The 21,848-nt window shown below is 49.1% G+C and overlaps 2 protein-coding genes across 6 annotated transcripts; both read right to left on the reverse strand.

Moving 5' to 3' along the window:
- Nucleotides 1–461: 461 nt before the first annotated feature.
- clcn4 (chloride channel, voltage-sensitive 4) lies at nucleotides 462–6,343 on the reverse strand. 2 transcript variants are annotated; one of them, XM_068590223.1, is made up of 12 exons: nucleotides 6,146–6,343; nucleotides 5,525–5,679; nucleotides 5,338–5,437; nucleotides 4,694–4,881; nucleotides 4,484–4,606; nucleotides 3,991–4,197; nucleotides 3,832–3,912; nucleotides 3,148–3,693; nucleotides 2,676–2,862; nucleotides 2,172–2,570; nucleotides 1,148–1,364; nucleotides 462–999 (listed from the first exon to the last, which is right to left on the reverse strand). In XM_068590223.1, the coding sequence occupies exons 1-12, from the start codon at nucleotides 6,159–6,161 to the stop codon at nucleotides 909–911; spliced, it is 2,310 nt and encodes a 769-aa protein (XP_068446324.1). In that variant the 5' UTR covers nucleotides 6,162–6,343; the 3' UTR covers nucleotides 462–908. The 2 variants fall into 2 exon arrangements, with proteins under 2 accessions (XP_068446324.1, XP_068446323.1); XM_068590222.1 differs by having other exon boundaries at nucleotides 6,140–6,343.
- A 4,337-nt stretch (nucleotides 6,344–10,680) lies between these two features.
- LOC137793855 (glutaminase kidney isoform, mitochondrial) lies at nucleotides 10,681–21,033 on the reverse strand. 4 transcript variants are annotated; one of them, XM_068590226.1, is made up of 18 exons: nucleotides 20,713–21,033; nucleotides 17,424–17,514; nucleotides 17,183–17,301; nucleotides 15,681–15,810; nucleotides 15,515–15,594; nucleotides 15,234–15,397; nucleotides 15,088–15,146; nucleotides 13,838–13,870; nucleotides 13,676–13,734; nucleotides 13,498–13,564; nucleotides 13,360–13,410; nucleotides 13,112–13,288; nucleotides 12,881–13,012; nucleotides 12,282–12,374; nucleotides 11,848–11,909; nucleotides 11,685–11,761; nucleotides 11,509–11,572; nucleotides 10,681–11,133 (listed from the first exon to the last, which is right to left on the reverse strand). In XM_068590226.1, the coding sequence occupies exons 1-18, from the start codon at nucleotides 20,940–20,942 to the stop codon at nucleotides 10,986–10,988; spliced, it is 1,836 nt and encodes a 611-aa protein (XP_068446327.1). In that variant the 5' UTR covers nucleotides 20,943–21,033; the 3' UTR covers nucleotides 10,681–10,985. The 4 variants fall into 4 exon arrangements, with proteins under 4 accessions (XP_068446327.1, XP_068446326.1, XP_068446328.1 ...); XM_068590225.1 differs by having other exon boundaries at nucleotides 17,424–17,520; XM_068590227.1 differs by lacking the exon at nucleotides 20,713–21,033 and adding an exon at nucleotides 19,601–20,696 and having other exon boundaries at nucleotides 17,424–17,520.
- Between the last annotated feature and the right edge of the window lie 815 nt (nucleotides 21,034–21,848).

Raw genomic sequence — 21,848 nt, forward strand, 5'->3', positions numbered from 1 at the left:
CAACATTTATTTTTACTTCATTTACAAATTAAAAAAAAAGAGAAAAAAGTGCAAATACGGGTTTTCTTTTAGAGCATGGATCAATATTTAGGGTACAAATAAAGAATAAGCAGGAATAAAGTTAGAGTATTTAACTTAAACAATGACACAATAAATACACAACAGTTATGTCTTCATACATTCTCTTGGCATTAAAGACGACGACGAAGGTTCATTAAAACTTATTAGCTTCCAGTGATGAACGCGTGCAGAGCAGCAGAATTATTAAAGTTAAGAGACGACCTGCAGACTTACGGATATAGATATCTATATATCTATATCTATATATATATCTATATATAGATATATATATCTATATATATATATAGATATATCTATATATAGATATCTATAGATATAGATATATCTATATCTATAGATATATCTATATCTATATCTATAGATATATCTATATCTATATCTATATCTATATATATATATATATGTTCATATCTTTATGAATGAGCATTATAACAAACACCTGCTCAGGTGAGGTTCAGAGTTTCATGTTTCAGTGTTTCACTACGTATTTTAAACAAATAATAAATATCAGTTCTATTTAGAGTTCAGCTCTTCAGAGACACCAGAGTCCTTAATAACCAGCTAGTTAACACGAGTTAACATGAGTTAACTCGTGTTAACATGAGTTAGTGCTGCTGGTTAACTCTTCAACAGGTGGAATGAACACGAGGCTCTGAAGACACAGACGGACTGGACGGCTTCAGGAGGAGAGTCCGTCTGCGTCTACAGACACATGGCGACACACAAACATGGAACACATGGAGAACACATGGAGAACACATGGAGAACACATGGAGAACACATGGAGAACACATGGACATGGCAGCAGAACCGAGGCCTGGAGCCGGCTAGTTGAACATGATGGACTCGGGGTCCTGGTTCATCATCTGGGCCATGTGCCGCAGGACGTCCTTTTTGGTGATGATGCCCAGCAGACGCCTGAGGGGAGAGGTCAGAGGTCAGAGGTCAGATCTGTTACTTTGATCACACGGTCACCATTTGGACTTCCTGCAGGGATCAATGCATTCCATGGCTTTTAACCGCATTTCAATGACTTTTCCAAAACCTTTGGGATTATATTTCCTACCCGCTCCTGGTGACCAGACACTGGCGAAGGCCCAGCTTGCGGAAGATGTCCACCACGGTCTCCATGGGCGTGTGGTCGGTGACGGTGAAGGGGCTGAGGTTCAGGACGCGCCGCAGCTTTAGCGGCTGCGGGTTGCTGGCCGGCAGCTGCGGCGCGTCCTCGGTGAAGTACACCACCGAGCTGCTCACCACGCCGTCCTGCTTCTGCCGGGCCGTTTCTGTAGGGGAGGAGTCCGTTAGAGAGTGAGTCAGCAAGGGAGCAAGTCAGCAAGGGAGCAAGTCAGCAAGGGAGCAAGTCAGCAAGGGAGCAAGTCAGCAAGGGAGCAAGTCAGCAAGGGGGCAAGTCAACAAGGGAGCAAGTCAGCAAGGGAGCAAGTCAGCAAGGGAGCAAGTCAACAAGGGAGCAAGTCAGCAAGGGAGCAAGTCAACAAGGGAGCAAGTCAACAAGGGAGCAAGTCAGCAAGGGAGGAAGTCAGCAAGGGGGCAAGTCAACAAGGGAGAAAGTCATCAAGTCAGCAAACAAGTAAGGAAGCAAGTAAGCAAGCAAGGAAGTGAGTAAGCAAACATGTAAGGAAGCAAGTAAGCAAGCAAGGAAGTGAGTAAGCCAACATGTAAGGAAGCAAGTAAGTAAACAAGGGAGCAAGTCAGCAAACAAGTAAAGAAGCGAATAAACAAGTAACAAAGTAAGAAAGTAAGCAAACAAGTAAGGGAGTGAGTAAAAAAACAATAAGGAAGCGTGTAAGCAAACCAGGAAGCAAGTGAACAAGTAAGGGAGTGAGTAAGCAAACAAGTAAGGAAGCAAATAAGCAAACAAGTAAGCAAGTAAGGGAGCAAGTAATCAAACAAGGGAGCAGCGGGCCTAACATAAGTGGTGCACATCTCCAGGGGGCGGGGCCTAACATAAGTGGTGCACATCTCCAGGGGGCGGGGCCTAACATAAGTGGTGCACATCTCCAGGGGGCGGGGCCTAACATAAGTGGTGCACATCTCCAGGGGGCGGGGCCTAACATAAGTGGTGCACTCACTGATGGCGACCGTGAGGTCCCGGCGCTGCACGAAGCCGATGAGCCTCTCCGACTCCCTGGACATGACCACGGGGAAGCCGTTGTAGTCGGTGTCCTTGATGAGCGCCTCGGCGTCCTCCACCGTGGTGGAGTCCTGCGTGAGCACGGCCAGCGGCGGGTCGTTCCTGCGCGGCCGCATCACGTCGGTGGCCAGCGTGCGGTGCGTGAACTCGTCCCGCACGTCCAGGTACGGGTATCCGTTGAGCTGGATGTGGGACTCGTAGATGCCCTCCTTGCCGAAGGCGTCCGCCACCCACTTGCTGGTGACGGCGGCGGCCATCAGCGGCACGATGTACTCCAGGCCGCCGGTGAGCTCGAACATGATGACCACCAGCGAGACGGTCATCCGGGTCACACCGCCTGAGGGGGAGGGGACACAACTCGTTAGGTTCACTGGGTTTTCCCTCGCTTACTTGCACCCTTACGTGTTTGCTTATTTGACATCGTGGGTCCAGAGCTACTCACCCAAGCAGGCGGCGGCGCCCACCATGGCGTAGAGCCCCGGCGTAACGCAGTCGGCTCCGGGCCGGCACCAGTTCTTGAAGATGATCCAGTCGTGGTGGTGGTACGCCATCTGCTCCACGGCGATGCCCACGATGCGCCCCGCGATGGCACCCACCGCCATGCTGGGGATGAAGAGCCCCGACGGGATCTGGAGAGGGAACGGAGTGTGATGGGGCTATGATGAGGCTATCGTGAATGGCTATCGTTAGCTATACAAACTTTAGCTATACAAACGATAGCGTACCGTTTGTATAGCTATAGTAGCTAGCTATACAAACTGTAGGCTAGCGTTAGCTGCTGCGAGGACGGAGTGATCAGAGTCGTGTAACAAAAGTATTTCAATCGGCTCAGGCAGCGAAAGGAAGCACCAAAATCTGCGTTGCGTTTCGGTAGGCACCGGTACCCCAGCCCAGCTCGGAGCGGTCCGGTTTACCTTCATGCCGAAGGTGAAGATGGTGATGACGATCTTGAAGACGAGGGCGAGGGCGAGCTGCCACAGCGCGTTGTAGACGCCGGGCCCCGCTGGCCGGTCGGGGATGTCGTCCACGGGCCGGCTCATGTTGGGGTTGTTGACGTAGTCGCACAGCTGCGACGACTCCAGCGCGCCGCAGTCGTTGAAGAGCTCCGAGATGAGCTCGCTGGTGCTGCGCCGCGTGTACGGGTTAGGGAACGCCAGCACGGCGGTGACGCCCGTCACCACGATGACCTCCAGCACCGGGTACTTCCCCAGCAGGGTGGTCTTCCGGCGCCGGCACCAGGCGATGTTGGCCCGGATGAAGAGGGTCCCCCAGAGGCCGCCAAACACGCCCAGTAGGATGAAGGGCACCAGCTCGGCCATGTACCACGGCGTGTGGTACTCCACGTAGAACAGCACCAGCCGGCTGTTGCCAAATGGGTTGATGGCGCGCAGCGTGAAGGCGGCAACCAGCGCGGCGAAGAAGGAGCGCCACAGAGTCTTCAGGGGGAAGTAGTAGCTGACCTGCAGGACAGATGGGGAGGCGTTAGAGATAATACCTGCACCGCTGAGGGCCCGGATGAGGGCCCGGATGAGGGCTGGACCCGGCTATTTTATGACTTTAAACCGAATTCCCATGACTTTTCCATGACTTTAACTGACCTCTTCCAGGCTGAACAGAACTCCTCCGATGGGCGCCCCAAAGGCCACCGACACTCCGGCCGCCGCTGCCGCCGACAGCACCTGCAAGGTCAGAGGTCAAAGTGTCAGATGCAGGAACCCCAACTCCTGCTTCCTGGTTCTGTCGGCTCGGTTCCGTACCTCTCGCCGCTTGCCCTCGTTCTTGCTGTACTTGGAGAACAGGCTGCAGAAGAGGTTCCCGCAGCAGCAGGCCACGTGGACCAGCGGGCCCTCCTTCCCCAGGCTGAGGCCCGACGACACCGCCAGAACCAGCGTGACAGTCTTGATGAGCAGCGTCCATTTCCCCAAGTAGCCCCGGATGATGAAGCCGCTGAGGATCGTCTTGATCTGCACAGAAAAAAACATGGAACGCTGCTTTCACAACAAAACAGTTGTGAATTATTTGCTAATGCACTTTCGACGTTTGTGGGACTTCCACAACAAGTACAAAGCAGAACTGGTTACTTCAATGGTGGACGGCGTATAAGGTATCTGTTTTCACGGAGTGAAGACACGGAAAAGCCACGCCCCCTTTCCGCATCGAAAAAAGCAAATTGACCACAGCGTTGCAGAAAAGCAATGCTTTTGGTGTGAACGCAGCGTTACATTGGAGTCTACTGGAGCCGGCGCTCACCTCTGGGATTCCCGACCCGCAGGCGTACGGAGCGAACACTCGCACCAGCGACACCGCCAGGAAGGAGAACAGCAACGCCCACAGGACGTACAGGAAGTAGTTCAACACGTAGGCCCCGCCTCCCTGAGAGAAGTCAAAACACACACAAACAGCACAATGAATTATGCCTCCGCCCAAGGGAAGGGCGAGCGACACGTGTTCGATTCCCACCTCGGCGTGGCCCGTCATCAGCTCGGCCCACGTTTGCCACTGGGGGCACTTGTCCCGGTCGTCGAAGGTGGTCTCGTTGGAGGTCCAGCAACACTGCTCATGGCTGTACCAGAAGGCCGACAGGCACACGCCCTCCTTCAGGTCGGTCATCCAGTCCACGGCCAGGTCAATCACGCCGGCCAGCGTCCCTGCAGGAGACACGACACCGTTCACGTGCGCGCTGGACTCGAGGAGCGGGGAGTATCAGTGACTCGTCACGCTGGGACCGAGCTCCAAAAAAGGGACGTGTTCTTCCTCTGGAATCAGCAGCCAATCACATTCCAGCCCCCCCCCCCCCCATGCACAATGCACGGGGTTCACACACATGTTGACCAGTGGATTTTCATGAACAGTAAAAAGTGATAAAATGTAGTATTTAAACTCACAATGAGGATTCAAAGCATACAGTAAACCTTAAATGACTCAAATGAATGAGAGACAATAGTTTGACTAAAAGAATAAACATTCATATAGATGCCTGTTTGTATGCTGCTGATATTTTGAGCCTCTTTCTTTTAAAAGCAGATTTAATATTTCAAACTCAGCGTAAATGAACACATGAATACAAAATGTTTACAGGACTTTTACTGCATCTCCTGACTGACCTGAGAGCAGCCCGATGAGCAGCATCACCACCCACCCGGACCAGGCGTCCAGCAGGCTCTTGATCAGCTCCCACATGGACTCTTTGCTCTTGCTCGTGATCTGGTGAGGAGAGAGGAGCGTTACCGAGGGAGCGTCGGCCGACATGACGCTCCGTATACGCTCCAAGGAGAAAAAGGCGTCTGAAACCTTGCGGTGCCGGTCCGTGTCTCTGGACTTCTCCCTCAACCAGTCGATGGTGTGGAAGTCCTCGTAGGTGCCGGCGTCGGGAAAAGGCTCGTCCAGGAAATCCATGAGGTTCCCGGCTCCGTTCATCTCCTCGGTGGGCGTGGCACCGCTGACACCTGCGGGGTCACAGAGGGTCACACTGTGAACACCTGAAGGTGCAGCCCACGTCTCTTAACTGTCATCTCCTTTGCGTCCTCTCTCCTCTTGTGTCCTCTCTCCTCGCTTGGTTGCTAGGGCCTAGGAAGCGAGGAAAGGACGCAAGTGAGGGAAAAAGGATGCAATTAAGAGACTTGGGATGCACACAGTAACCTGGAGACAGAGCGTTTTAGTTTATGTATGACGTCATCAGAAGCGCATCCACACCGGAGCATCTCAGATGAGAAACCCAGCTCATTGTAATAGTTTGCTCATGCGGAGCAGAATGATTGACAGATACATGACGCCTTTCAGGGCGTTGCATGTATGAGTTGCCCTTCGCACATTGCTGCTGATAAACACAGTGTCGCCTTCGCGTCTTAAACCCGGCAATGCAACGTGACTCTCGGCGGAGCGACGCCGAGGCTCTGCGGGCTTTACCTTCACCTTCAGCGGCCTCCATGTCTCCGTCCCTCCGTCCCGCACCCCGGAAGTGGCGCTCTGAAACCGACCACGTATTTTAATGTCGGCTCCGTTTCACATCGCGGCTGCGACGCGCGGAGAGAGAAAAGCGGCGTTTCCAGACGTTGAGAAAATAAACAAGGGCTGCTTCCCACAATGCACCTGTTTGGCCGCACGCTCTCACGTCGCAGACGCGCGTCGAAGATCGTCTATATGTAAAGATGGACGACTCCCTCCGGAGACTTTGCGCCACGAGCCAAAGCAGATCAATGCGTCTTAAAATATTAATAACCATCACCATGACGTCATGGTTTAAGGTTAAACATTGTGTTTTGAATGTGATATGCACTGTTGAGTTTTTACATAATTATGAAAAATGTCATATTCATGAAGCTACATTTCTGAAGTCTCTCCCTCTCTAAGTATTGTGTAAATACAAATATTGAGTGTAAAAATGTGAACATTGAATTTACTGTAAACTTGTTATTTATACATTTTACATACATTAATGCACATGTCGTAAAAGTGTAATATAATACTGTATGTATTTAATCAAAGAGGCGGGAGCATAGATCTGATTTGTAAAACTAATTTGTATTTGTAAATTTTATGGGGCAACTTGATCCCAGTGGTTAAAAACCTGACACGGTTAGTCTGATTGGAGACTCCCAATTATCATATCCAATTAGTCATACATGCTCCAATGCAGTAGGTGGCGGTAATGCATCTTTTCTTGGATGTCTTGCACCTTAAAACCCAAAAAGAAGAAGAAGAAGTCTGACAGTTGCTTTATTTGGGAAACCTAATCTCCAGTCGTAAAACCTAACACGGTTGCAGTTGGGGAGGGTGGTGACCACTGTGAAGGAGGGCGGGGTTAAAGGGTTGGGAGAGTGGTGACGATGGTGCCGGAGCCGTAAGCCCCCTCCGTCGGTTTCTCCAGCGCTTCAGATGCGAGGGGGTTGCTGTTCCCCACGCTGAGCCGTTCTACCTGTCGCTCCAGCAGGGCCACTGTCTTCCGGTGCTCCGCCTGCCAAGCGTCGAAGCCCTGCCGCTGACGGAGAAGGTCTCGGGCGGCCTTCTGCTTCAGGGACTTGCGTTCGGCCTTTCCGGCCGCAGCGCTCTGCTGGGAGTCGGCCTTTTCCCTCGCCAGCTGGTATTGGGTCGCTATGAGGGTCTTCATGGTTTGGTCGTAGTTCTTCCCCATGTCCAGCAGATCTTGGGCGGCCTTCTCCTCCAGGACCTTGTGGTTTTTGGCGATCAGGAGGCGATCGGCTCTTTCCCTCGCCAGTTGGTACTGGGTCGCTATGAGGGTCTTCATGGTTAGGTCGTAGTTCTTCCCCATGTCCAGCAGATCTTGGGCGGCCTTCTCCTCCAGAACCTTGTGGTTTCTGGCGATCAGGAGGCGATCGGCTCTTTCCTTCGCCAGGTCGTACTGGGTCACCATGAGGGTCTTGGTTGACTCGGTATAGCTTTTTCCCAAATGTAGGTTTTGCTCCTGCAACAGAGTCACTGCGCTACAGCACTCTGCCTGAGCTGCGCAGAAGCGCTCCTGCTCATCCAGCAGATCTTTGGCGGCCTTCCGCTCCAGAACCTTGGCGTTCCCGGCGATCAGGAGGCGCTCGCCCCGTTCCTTCACCAACTGGTACCGGGCCGCTCTCAGGTCCTGAATGAGACCCTGAACGATTCCGCTCAAATCCGAGATCTGCTCATTTAACTGAGTTACCAAGTCGCCGTACTCGGCCCTTTCCCTCACCAGCTGGTACTGGCTCGCTATGAGGTTCTCGGTGATCATGTCGTAGCTTTTCCCCACATCTAGGTTCTGTTCCTGCAACAGAGTCGCCACGTTACCGCAGTCTGTCTGAGCGACGCTGAAGCGCTCCTGCTGATCCAGCAGATCTCGGGCGGCCTTCCGCTCCAGAACCTTGGCGTTCTCCGTGGTCAGGAGGTGCTTGGCACGTTCCTTCACCATCTCCGCATCCGACACTGTGAGTGTACAAATGAGGTCCTCGTTCTTCTCGCAGACGTCCCTGTGTTTGTTCTTTGACTCGCTCGTCTTGAGTGAGCTGCGTTTTTTTGGTGCCTCCGATGGCGATGATTTCTCCGCTTCGCCTTTGGCCGTTTTGGGCCGACTCACTGCTGGCTGCTGGAACATATAATTTGGGTAGGTTTTACGCCTTGTGCAGAGGGTTCGTCGGTTCTGAGTATCGACAGCCTCAGAATCGACGGGACCATGCATGCTCTTAATCCCCTGCATCTGGTTGTGTTGTCTTGATGCACACTGCGCCTGGAGAAGCAGATCCTGTGACTTAATCTCTTCGGTTTCCGAAAAAATAAATCATGTAATAAAATCTTTTCAGCAGAGATATCAAGCCAAATCGTCCTTTGATGCTCTTGCGCATGCGCACTTCGGGAGCTACGAGCCGATTGGCTGGAAGTAGAGTGAACGGGCTTTGGGGACATGTCCCGGATGTTTAATAATAATAACAATGAATTTACCATCAGGAACATAAACAGTGAAAGTAACCTGATTTGTGTTCTGGCTATAGAAACAGTTTGTCAATCAATACGTTTTTTTTAATGTGTTTTGCCTGCCTTAAGTTGCGGCGACACTAAATAGTTTCCGGTATCTGATTTCCGGTTTTACGATGAGACGCTTAAATTTGAATTCGGCTCGCGGAGTCAAACAGGAAGTCTAATTGTGAGCTGATTGAAGGTCGAAAGTTACGTAAAATATGGTGAATGTTGTTTACAAATTAGACACAGTAACGGCATTAGCTCTCTTCCAAAGAGACACACAACTAGTTAAAGTTGTATTAAATGTAATAACGGTGTTTTAAGGACATTAGCATACGTGGTGGCTCTCTGTGTGTGTGATGCTAATCATGCTAACATAAGCTAACATTATCGTTTTACTGTGTGAGAACATTCCTGCCAACTTAATAAGACTTTATAATAAATGCCCTGTAATATGCACTCTATATACTTCATGCATATACATTTTATATATTTATCTACTTGTAGTACAATATAAATGTATACAGATGATATTGGATGACTAGTTTAGAGTCGCAACACATAGGTTCATTATTTCATTAAATATGAAGAATTATAACTTCCAACAGCGCAAAGCTTTCTTGCTGTAACTCTGTAGTCTATAATATACATCTCTGTCTGTCACTTTGTGGTTTGTGATATTAAATATTAAATGAGCAACAAGTCAACCCCACAACATGCAACCCGTTTCTTCTTGTGCTTTAAAAAAGACATAAAATATATATACAAGCTCAACTTTGTGTCAAAGTACAGACATCTTTTGATTTGTATAACTTATTCAATGTTTGAATGAATAAATATCTAAGTGCCTGTGACACTGAGCAGCATAAAGACACGAGAAGAAGAAACAACACGTTACACTCAGAACGTCCAGCCGGGACCAGCTCACATGTCCAGAGTTTATTCTACAATCCTCTCAGAGCATTGACATTTATTTTAGGTAGTTTTGTGCTTCTTTTCATCTTTTTTAAATTTACTTAAAAATGTGAATCAAAATAAATGAAGTGATCCCGAGCTGAGGCTTTTAAAGCATTACATTGTTAGTATCAGACATGATGGTTCAGAGACAACAAACACACAAAACCTGGAAAACTAAACATCTGCTTAGCCGTTCAAGTTTTCTTCTGCACATGAAATACATTAAAAACAATCTTTCTGCATTATAAAGCTCCTTCAGGTTAGAGCTTTGTGTTTCAGACCGGACCTTCCTGAGTCCTCGCAGGAAACCATACATCATGTGATGCATTATCATGTTTCATGAAACCATCATAAATCATGTGATCACAGTCAACACATGCAAGCCTCCATGTTAAAACATTGAGTAACTTTAAAACAGCAAAGGGAGTTTACAGCAGGAAGTAAAGGACCGCCCTCAGAGACATGTTTAGACATCAGGGGACTACAAGACCCAGACAGCACTGCAGGAAGGAAAAGCCAATCAGAGAGCTCTAAAGTCTGAATTAAAGAGCCAATCAGAGAGCTCTAAAGTCTGAACTGAAGAGCCAATCAGAGAGCTCCAAAGTCTGAACTGAAGAGCCAATCAGACAGGTCCAAATGTTGAATTAAAGAGCCAATCAGAGAGCTCTAAAGTCTAAATTGAAGAGCCAATCAGACAGCTCCGAATGTTGAATTAAAGAGCCAATCAGACAGCTTTAAAGTCTGAACTAGTTCTCTAGATATATAAACTAGAAGTGGGTTCTCTAGGCGTAAACAGACAGAACCATCAGAGGACTGGAGCTGCAGCTGGCAGTGTTTACACCAGGAACCAGAACTTTGGCCGACTTGCTTCATCGTTACAAAATAAATAAACATCCAATAATTAAATAATGAGAGAGTTGATGAATAAAATAAAAGCTATTAGATAGCAAACAGAAAGCTTTCAACTCAAGTTGACCTTTAAAGGCGGAATATTGTTTAACAGTTTAAATATTTAAATAAATGTTTGCAGTGTTTAGGTGGAGTCAACCACACACACACACACACACACACACACACACACAAACACAGACACAAACACACACACACACACACACACACACACACACACACACACACACACACACACACACAGGTATTTTTTTAAACAGGGAATGAAACACCTGCTAACTTCCTGTTTTTCCGGCTTTTCGGAATAAAAACGTGAATTTTTAAAAAGTCCGGCCGCGGCCGGTCACTTCCTACAGAGTTACAAAGTGATGGAGGAGAAATGAAATAAGACTATCGGTGCGTCACTAAAACGCGGAGGAGCTTTTACTCTGGCGGGGCAGCATTCTCAGAGCAGCCCGTCCAGGTTCTTCTCGGCGCTCTGCTTGTCCCCGGCGCTCTCCTGCGGGCTGTACTGCGTGTGGTAGTCGCGCAGGATGGTCACCACGTCGTGGTGGCCGAAGTGCACCGCTTCATCCATCGGGGTGTTGCCCCACCTGCAGGGAGACAGCAAGCGAGGGAGAAAACACATGGACATGACTTTAACCAAGTGTCCATGAGCAAACATTGTGTGAAATGTGTGTGTGAACAGTACAAAGTGATAAAATGTAGTATTTAAACTAACAATGAGGATTCAAAGCATACAGTAAACCTTAAATGACTCAAATGAATGAGAGACAATAGTTTGATTAAAAGAATAAACATTAATATAGATGCCTGTATGTATGCTGCTGATGTTTTGAGCCTCTTTCTTTTAAAAGCAGATTCATTATTTATAACTAAATGAACGTCATGAACACATGAATATAACACATTTACAGGTTTCCTATGAGCATGAGCGTATGAACGCTGCATATTAAACCTCCCCGTACCTGTCTTTGGGCACCGGGTTGACCTTGCAGGCCTCCAGCAGGAAGCGGACCACCTCCCCGTGTCCTGAAACACACACACACACACACACACACACACACACACGCGGCGTCAGCTGCACACACACACACACACACACGCACACACACACACACACTGGGCAGCGTGTCAGGCTAACCTTCAGCTGCGGCTACGTGCAGCGCCGTGCGCGAGTCGTAGTCCCTCTGCTCCATGTCCATGGAGGACAACGCAAACCTGCAGGGACGAGAGACACAATGAAGGAGCAGAGGAGGAGAGAGGAGGAGGAGAGACATGGAGGAGGTGCAGGAGGAGCAGCTCACCTCCTCAGGGCCGACACGTCTCCGGTGTAGGCAGCGAACAGCAGGTTGATGACTGACTTCACCTGAAAGACATGAAAGAACTCCGGCTCATCTTATTAATGTCTTTTATTTGACATATTCTGCTTTTTTTAATTATCAATATGTTCTATTTATATATATATATTTGTTATACATTTATAATTGTTCATATTTTACTGCTCACTCTTATGTATGAAATCTGCTGTAGAGAAAACAATTCCTTGAGTGGGATTAATAAAGCAAATATCTATCTCTCTAAAAGCCTTCGTTGGTGAGTTCACAGTAATTGTCCACCAGATGGCGCTGTGGATTAAACACCATTATGAAGTGACTTTTTAGAGAAAAATAAACCACAAGCAGAGAAAAAGAGGAGGAGGACAAAGAAGAGGAAGAAGAAGAAGAAGAGCAGGACTCACCCTCTGGTCTCCTCCCTCCCTCCTGGGGTCCAGCTTCTTAGCAAAGTGTCTCAGGTTGTCGTAGTTGTGGAAGTTGCAGAGGGACACCAGGTCCTGAAACAGAGACATGATGAAGACGATGCTCAGGGACCTTCAGTGGTCAGCGAAGAAGACCACACAGGAAGAGGAGGAGGTTACCGTGCAGAACCACAGAGGAAGAGGAGGAGGAGGAGGTTACCGTGCAGAACCACAGAGGAAGAAGAGGAGGAGGAGGTTACCGTGCAGAACCACAGAGGAAGAGGAGGAGGAGGTTACCGTGCAGAACCACACAGGAAGAAGAGGAGGAGGTTACCGTGCAGAACCACAGAGGAAGAAGAAGAGGAGGTTACCGTGCAGAACCACAGAAGAAGAAGAAGAGGAGGAGGTTACCGTGCAGAACCACAGAGGAAGAAGAAGAGGAGGAGGTTACCGTGCAGAACCACAGAGGAAGAAGAAGAGGAGGAGGTTACCGTGCAGAACCACAGAAGAAGAAGAGGAGGAGGTTACCGTGCAGAACCACAGAAGAAGAAGAGGAGGAGGTTACCGTGCAGAACCACAGAAGAAGAAGAGGAGGAGGTTACCGTGCAGAACTGGATGCCTCTGACACTGTTGCCCAGTTTGTCCAGAGGAGGAGACCAGCACATGATGCCCATCACGTTAGGAACCACCAGCAGGATGCCACCTGCTACTCCGGACTTGGCGGGGAGGCCCACCTGTGTGTGTGTGTGTGGGGGGGGGGGGCAGAGGGGAGGAGCCTGAGTGGGTGCTTCTTAACGCAACAGTACCTCTGTAGTGCGCGAGCAGAGACTGACGTGGAAGGCGAATTGTCCGGAGAAGTCGTACATGCCGCAGGAGTGCATGAGGCTCAGGGTGTCGCGCACCGACTCGGGGCTCAGCACGCGCTCGCCTGTGATTGGACAGAAGCCGCCATTGGCCAGCGTGGCGGCCATGACGCTGGCGCTCTCGCAGGTCACCTCGATGGAGCACAGCTGCAGGGGAGACACAGGTGAGCAAAACCAGCACGCCCACCTCAAACACCCAGCGCTGAGGCTCCGCCCACCTGGAAGTAGAAGTCCAGGATGGAGGTCATATCCGTGCCCTCTGGGAAGCACTGGAACAACAACAACAACAAAAACAACGTCAACAACAGCAACACAGCAACAGAGGGAACATGGAGGCTCGTGACCTCTGACCTCACCTTCTTCTCCTTCAGGTAGTAGCCGATGGCAAAGTTCCTGTCTCCAGACTCTCGCTCCGACTGGAACCTAGGACACAAGGACACAAGGAGAGGACACTGAGATGCTTCATATCTCACTGGTCTCCTCTCTCCTCATCATGTGATATTAATAATCAGTGATATTAATAATCAGACTCACGTGGCATTGCTGAAGCCGACATACTCGTTTCCTGCCAGTTTGTTCATGAAGTTCATGACCTGCAGAGAGTTCATTATTCATCTTATATATAAATATAAATAAAAAGTAATATTTATTTTTAACGTGTAAAATATAAAACATGTGAAAAAGATGGATACTCACATAATCAAACTTCTCTGCGTTGCTCGCTCCTTGCTGGAACACAGTAATATAATGTCATTTATTATGTTAATACATTATAATAATAAGCTACTGCTCATCATTATGGACCAATCAAAACCATCAGGACCAGACCAGTAGAGGTGGGAGGAGCTATACATATGGGAGGAGCTAGATGTGTGGGAGGAGCTAGAGATGAGGAGGTGAAATTATTATTATTATTATTATTATTATTATTATTATTATCATAAGCTTCCTGGCAGTAAAGTAGTATTATGTATTTTATATACATATATATATACATATATATATACATATATATATACATATATATTTATTAACAGTGTTTAAGGACATGCATGTATTATTTCATGGTGTTAATCACATTGATGCTCCATCACAGATTAAAGGTTTAATGAACTAAAAGCTTCTACATTTGATCTAAAGATATAAATAAAGACATTGACCTGTTGCCGGGGTGACAAAGATCCTAACGCTGTAAAATACGACAACACATGAAACCACAAGAGCAGCTTCACAGGAACATAATCTCATGAGGAAGAGGAGGAGGAGAGGAAGAAGACAAAGGAGGTAGAGAAGAAGGAGAAGAAGATGAGGAAGAAAAAGAGGTTTTCTTGTGTCTCAGAGAACTAAAGTGTATTTTCCCTGTGAAACAAGAGGGAATATGTACTTCCTCGTGTCGTTGTGTACTAGTACTACAGTATGCATCAGATGTTGTGTATTTATACACAACATTACGAAACATCATGTTGTCAGCTGCAACAACACAACGTCCTGCAGGTTCACCCTGAATGTCTGTCAACAGGAAGAGAACGAAACTTCACGTTCTACTTGCAGCCGGCAGACGGAGCTGCTGTGTCTGAGGACATTGAACGCACCGCGAGAGGAGCTGCTGTGTCTGAGAACATTGAACGCACCGCGAGAGGAGCTGCTGTGTCTGAGGACATTGAACGCACCGCGAGAGGAGCTGCTGTGTCTGAGGACATTGAACGCACCGCTAAAGGAGCTTTAATCTCTGCTTTCAACCAAATCTCTTCTCAGCGTGATTACATCTGTAATCTCTGTTTCATATCTCTGGTTTCCTCTCCTCTCTGGTTTCCTCTCCTCTCTGGTTTCCTCTCGTCTCTGGTTTCCTCTCCTCTCTGGTTTCCTCTCCTCTCTGGTTTCCTCTCCTCTCTGGTTTCCTCTCCTCACTGGTTTCCTCTCCTCACTCCTCCTCTGTCTCTGCTCACCTTGATGAGGGAGGTGCACACGATGGCTCCAGCGTTCACCATGGGGTTGTGTGGTTTATCTGCAGGAGACAAAGACAAGGGTTGTGTGGTTTATTTGCAGCCGCTCTGTGCACGCAGCAGCTGCGTGGGGAGGAGGTCCTCCTCACCTTCCTCGTTGAGGAAGAGCTTGTTGAAGCGCAGGCCGCTCGGCTCCTTGCCGATGAAGCGGTGCACGTACTCGGTGCCGTGATCGTGCACGGCGATGGCGTATTTCAGAGGCTTCACGCACGACTGCAGACAGAAGGGAACCTTGGTGTCGCCCACAGTGTGCCTGAGAGGGAGGGAACATGAGCATGTGTCACGTGAACATGCGTCACGTGAACATGCGTCACGTGAACATGCGTCACGTGAACATGCGTCATGTGAACATGTGTCACATGTCCTCTACCTCTGTCCGTCCACCGTGCACAGTGACACGGCCCACAGGTCGGGGCTGAAGCGAGCCAGCTGGGGGATATAGTCAGCCACCTGCAGCACAGAGGACAGTCAGGGTCAGACGAGGGGGCGTGGCCTCACTCACCTGTCTCCTGACAAGGGGGCGTGGCCTCACTCACCTGGCCTCCTGACATGGGCTTGGCGTTGTTGTACAGCTCGTCCATGTGGCCGCAGAAGGACTGGAAGTCTGGGATGACAAACTTCTTCCTGAAGGCCTGAGTGAGTAGAACGATGTTACTCTGCACACACCTGAGAGGAGGGAGGAGAGGAAGGAGGAGAGGATGGAGGAGAGGAAGGAGGAGAGGATGGAGGAGAGGAAGGAGGAGAGGATGGAGGAGAGGATGGAGGAGAGGAAGGAGGAGAGGATGGAGGAGAGGATGGAGGAGAGGATGGAGGAGAGGAAGGAGGAGAGGATGGAGGAGAGGAAGGAGGAGAGGATGGAGGAGAGGATGGAGGAGAGGATGGAGGAGAGGAAGGAGGAGAGGAAGGAGGAGAAGAGGGAGGAGACGAGGGAGGAGAGGATGGAGGAGGGGAGGGAGGAGAGGAAGGAGGAGGGGAGGGAGGAGGGGAGGGAGGAGAGGATGGAGGAGAGGATGGAGGAGAGGATGGAGGAGAGGAAGGAGGAGAGGATGGAGGAGAGGAAGGAGGAGAAGAGGGAGGAGACGAGGGAGGAGAGGATGGAGGAGGGGAGGGAGGAGAGGATGCAGTATGAGTGAACTCTTCGTGGCGTGCCGCCTCTGGCAGCAGCAGCTCTTCACACCGGCTTCTCCCTCCCTCCCTCCCTCCCCCTCTCTCTCTCCCTCCCTCCCTCCCCCTCTCTCTCTCTCTCTCTCTCTCTCTCTCTCTCTCTCTCTCTCTCCCTCCCTCTCTCCCTCCCTCTCTCCCTCCCTCTCTCCCTCTCTCTCTCTCCCTCTCTCTCCCTCTCTGATGAAGCTTTATTGTTTTTGCTTCGTGTGAACAACGTTTTCCTCTGGCATGCGGTGAGGAGAACAGAGACCAGCAGAAAACTAACACACGTATCATCTAATCCACTGGAGCGTTAAGCACACACACACACACACACACACACACACACACACACACACACACACACACACACACACACACACACACACAGCGTGCAGCAGAGCTTTGTGGCTCAGCCCGTTAATCCCGTGGTGTGGGATCCCTGCAGAGGAAGCACACGCTCGTCTGTGAGGCTGAGCTATAAATACGCCCCAGAGGAGCGGTGGAGGGGGCGGGGCCTGCCGCGTCCCGCCGAGCGCTCCAACGCTGCAGCTCCATGAGCTTCCTGTAGGAGGCGACGGCACTCGGAGGCTGCACATGCTCGATGAGGAGAAAAATGCACGCCAATGTGTCCCTGAAAGGTCCTTAAAGGAGCTGCAACCAGACCACCACGGTCCTCTGAAGAGGAACGGGTTAAAGCTTCAACAGGATGCCGGGTGCAAACGCAGGAGAGATGAATAATGAACTGCTGCAGCTCTGACCTGCACCTCACATCCTCCTGGTGAGATGAAACATTCATGCTGAGCCCTCTCAGAGTTGCAGTCGTGCCCTCAACATGTTGACAGCAACGTTCCCAACAGCAGCAACGTAAACATGACAAGAAAAGATGAAATACTTCTTGAAGAGGTGGCGGTCCAGCGCTCCGTCAGAGGTCGTCTTCACGGTCATCTTCAGCATCTCCATGCACTCCTTCAGCCGGGGGTCTCCTGTGCGGAGCCCCGTGGCTTTAAGGGCCTGCAGAGAGGAGGAGGAAGAGGAGGAGGAGGAGGAAGAGGAGGAGGAGGGACATCGTGGTTAACACACTCTGACAACAAGACTTCCTCAGTTTTCCATGAGCGTCGACCCTGAGGACTCACGGTGGTGAACTTGTGCGCAGGGATCTTCTCCTGGCCCTCTGCGATGGTGTAGAAGAGCAGGTCCTCCAGGCTGGGCAGGATGCCGGCTTTTCTTCTCCTGCAGGAGAACAAGAGAACATGGTGAGAACAACTGGTCCTGCAGGAGAACAACAAGAGAACACAGTGAGAACAACTCGTCCTGCAGCACGTGGACGAGTTCAGCAGAGGAGAGAGGGAGAAGCAGAGACGAGGGTCTGGAACATATGAGGTCACTGCAACGCTGGAACAGCAGCCAGGGAGCAGCTGACGGACCAGCATGCAAAGCAGCGCTCTGGGGTCGCCTGCTTCCCGTCATTGTTGTGTTTTGGGAGAACGAATCAACGCAAGCGTCTCGTCACGTCTCTGTGTGACACCGAGGAGCAGAGGAGGTACACATTGCACCTCCTCTGCTCCTCGCCTCCTCCCAGCTGTGAGAGGAACATCTGGTGTCAGATGGTTTGCTCGCTGGCTGCTCTTCCGGTCTGGGAGGAAGGTTAGTAGACGGCTCGCCGCAGGCTCTCTGCTGTGATTCATACCAACACCAAATTGGATTTGTGCAAAGCTGTGGGTGCCCTGTCCTGCAATGCATCATGGGACACTGGCCTGCTTGCTAGGAGAGATGTCTGAAGGTAAAGCTTTAGTTGTCAAGCAGCTGAACGCGGAGAGCAGAGACCTACAGGCTCGTAGTCAGAGGTTCAGGGTTTCCTCTGAGCTGCAGCTCATCATATGAGGACCAGAGGAACCCTCAAACACCAGAGGAACCATGAAACACCAGAGGAACCCTCAAACACCAGAGGAACCATGAAACACCAGAGGAACCCTCAAACACCAGAGGAACCATGAAACACCAGAGGAACCCTCAAACACCAGAGGAACCATGAAACACCAGAGGAACCCTCAAACACCAGAGGAACCATGAAACACCAGAGGAACCATGAAACACCAGAGGAACCATGAAACACCAGAGGAACCATGAAACACCAGAGGAACCATCAAACACCAGAGGAACCATGAAACACCAGAGGAACCATGAAACACCAGAGGAACCATGAAACACCAGAGGAACCATGAAACACCAGAGGAACCATGAAACACCAGAGGAACCATCAAACACCAGAGGAACCATGAAACACCAGAGGAACCATGAAACACCAGAGGAACCATGAAACACCAGAGGAACCATGAAACACCAGAGGAACCATGAAACACCAGAGGAACCCTCAAACACCAGAGGAACCATGAAACACCAGAGGAACCATGAAACACCAGAGGAACCATGAAACACCAGAGGAACCATGAAACACCAGAGGAACCATGAAACACCAGAGGAACCCTCAAACACCAGAGGAACCATGAAACACCAGAGGAACCATGAAACACCAGAGGAACCCTCAAACACCAGAGGAACCATGAAACACCAGAGGAACCCTCAAACACCAGAGGAACCATGAAACACCAGAGGAACCATCAAACACCAGAGGAACCATGAAACACCAGAGGAACCATGAAACACCAGAGGAACCCTCAAACACCAGAGGAACCATGAAACACCAGAGGAACCATGAAACACCAGAGGAACCATGAAACACCAGAGGAACCATGAAACACCAGAGGAACCCTCAAACACCAGAGGAACCATGAAACACCAGAGGAACCCTCAAACACCAGAGGAACCATGAAACACCAGAGGAACCATGAAACATCTGAGGAACCATTACACATTAGAACAACCATTAAATACCAGAGAAACCATTAAACATCAGAGGAACCATTAAACATCAGAGGAACCATTAAACATCAGAAGAACCATTAAACACCAGAGGAACCATCAAACATCAGAGGAACCATCAAACATCAGAGGAACCATCAAACATCAGAGGAACCATCAAACATCAGAGGAACCATCAAACACTTCTCTGTGTGGTTTAACTGTGTGATCTCTGAACCCTTAGTCCTGTCTGTGTGTGTGTGTGTGTGTGTGTGTGTGTGTGTGTGTGTGTGTGTGTAGGGAGGAGGAGGGGGGGGGTCAAGTGCAGCCGCTGGGAGGAAGTGAGGTCACAGCAAAGAGGAAGCAGTTATGGTCTTTCTGCAGAAAAACCTTCTACTTGTACTGGAGTAAAGAAAACACTAGAACTAAAATAAAATAGAAACATACTTACAAATGCAAAGCAAGCAGATCAACAAGAGGGAGAAAGAGTGCAGAGGAAATAATACTGAATTAGTAACATTTCCAGCAGATCATCAACACCACAACAACAACAACAACAACAACAACAACAAGCTGAATGTGACAGAAGCGCCATGTAAATAAAGTAGAAAACAGAAGTTCAGGAATGAAAAGCAGCGCCTCCACTTCCTGTCGGACGGCTTCCAGGATCCTCAGCGCTCCAAAAACACCCACAATGCATTGCAAACTATGCATTTCCTGTCCCTCCGATGTGGAAAGAAGGAAAACAAGCGAGTGAGCTCTGAGTTTTCTGGACAGGAGGTGACGAAGAACAGCTGGCTCATCATTATAACACATTAAAATATCTATATAATATCATTATAACACATTAAAATATCTATATAATATCATTATAACACATTAAAATATCATTATTAGGATCAAGTCCTCTGATGGTTATTGCTGTTATGATTATTTTGGTCACAATCATTAAATGTGTTCTTGCTGCAGCTGTTGAGGCAAACATCAGAAACAACAAAGTGGATCCTCGTCATCGCTGACGTCAGAGGACTAAAGTGACGTTATTATGCTTTGAACCTGTCACTCTTTAACTCTTCATCATCACTAAATAACATGACCAGTACATGATTATATCATATTATATGCATCTAATATGCATCTTATGTGTTGTTATATTTTGGAAAGGCCTCAGCAGGTCACGTGCTTCCATGAGCATGTTTCCTGCAGTGTGAGCAGATGCATCATAATACTGAAGCTCCGTCGTGAAAAATATGAGAATAACTGTGTCCGAGAATGGAACTAGACTACGCACCTGCGTGGTTCGCTCGCAGATCTTCGATGTTCATTTCTACTATTAAAACAGAACCTTGTTATGCGACACAAACCAAAGCCTTTAACCACAAGGTATGTTTGGAAGCCGTTCTTTAATTCGGCATTCTTTCTGTAAGTTAATATTGACATAATCCATTAAAAAAAGGCAACTTTAAGGACTGCATCTTATACATTTAGGCTCCAGTAAATTGCCGTTTTCCCCGCTGGAATCCGGCCTCACCGTGGAGCCGGCTAACACCTGGGTCCACTCACTTCTCCGTCGCGGACTCCTTGGCGGCTTCGCTGTGGCTGTCGTCCTTGGAGCAGAAGCCCCTCGCGCCGCCGGGCCTCCCGCCGAGCTGCCGCGGGGCTGCGGCGCGGCGGCCGCCTGGTGACCTCCCGTCCAGACCGCCGGTTCTGCAGAAGCAAGCGGCGGCCAGCGGGCCTCTGAGCTGTGTCTGAAACAACTCCTTCAGCGCCACCGTGGACCGGAAGTGTAACATTTTCAATCCCGCGCGGAGAAACGAAAGGTAATAATGTAATTTACGTGACGACTGTCGGCTTCTCCCGACCGAGTAACGGTTCTCCCGATGAATGAGCGCAGAACGCGCTCCTGGGAGGAGTCCGGCCTACCTGTCACGCAACAGCCGTTATGATTGGAGGAGCGAATGCGTGCCCGGCACCTGATTGGCCGAGCCGGCTGTCAATCATCAGAATAGCCTCACTTCCTGTTCAGACTATTTGATCCATCAGATTCCACAGACAATGGCCATTTTACAGCAAATATGAATAATAGAGACACTTTTATAATGTTTTGAAGGACTTTTTTCTTCTTTTAAACAGTTTACATGAGACATTATAGAACCAAAGCAAACCTAAAGTATAGTTTAAAGAGGAGACATCAAAGTAAAGTACATGATAGATCAAATGGAGTGCTACAACTATAACATAATAGTGGATTAAAAATGGAGAAAACAAAATTACTACCAGAAAAAAATCACACTTTATGGGGCATTATGGTATTAAAATGCTGCTGCTGTCACACACGTTTGTGCGTGTTTTAATGTCAGTCTTTTAAATTAGATTATAATAAATATAAGCCCCCACTGAGCAGCACAGATCAAGTGTAGTCTTCTCCTGACCCCATGTGAGGAGGTACAGCACACATTCAGGCTGCTTAATAACAATGCGACAGCGCCACCTGCTGCTAGAAAGTAGTCACGATAAGACCACGTTACCGGGTACAGAAAAAAACCTGTTAGAGGTTAAAGAAACTTCCTCAAATCTCAGTGATCAGCTGTAACATTTTGTTTTATTGCATGCATGTATCTTTGTCTTTCTCTCTGGTTATAAGTGTAAAAGACATCTCACTCTGCAGAGATTTCACTTTTTAATTGATAAGCTGAGCT

This window comes from Clinocottus analis, unplaced genomic scaffold (assembly GCF_023055335.1).
Source record: "Clinocottus analis isolate CAN_PGR_092001 unplaced genomic scaffold, fCliAna1.0.p SCAF_24, whole genome shotgun sequence".
Classification (NCBI taxonomy): domain Eukaryota; kingdom Metazoa; phylum Chordata; class Actinopteri; order Perciformes; family Cottidae; genus Clinocottus; species Clinocottus analis.

Coding starts and splice junctions, on each gene's coding strand:
- clcn4 (XM_068590222.1), bottom strand. CDS start 6,161: ATGGAGGCCGCTGAAGGTGAAG. Junction 4,607..4,693: donor TGATGACGGGCCACGCCGAG/GTGGGAATCGAA, acceptor GACTTCTCTCAG/GGAGGCGGGGCCTACGTGTT. Junction 2,863..3,147: donor TCTTCACCTTCGGCATGAAG/GTAAACCGGACC, acceptor TTCCCTCTCCAG/ATCCCGTCGGGGCTCTTCAT.
- LOC137793855 (XM_068590225.1), bottom strand. CDS start 20,942: ATGTTACACTTCCGGTCCACGGTGGCGCTGAAGGAGTTGTTTCAGACA. Junction 13,289..13,359: donor TCCTGGACTTCTACTTCCAG/GTGGGCGGAGCC, acceptor TCTCCCCTGCAG/CTGTGCTCCATCGAGGTGAC. Junction 11,573..11,684: donor GCACGTAGCCGCAGCTGAAG/GTTAGCCTGACA, acceptor TGTGTGTTTCAG/GACACGGGGAGGTGGTCCGC.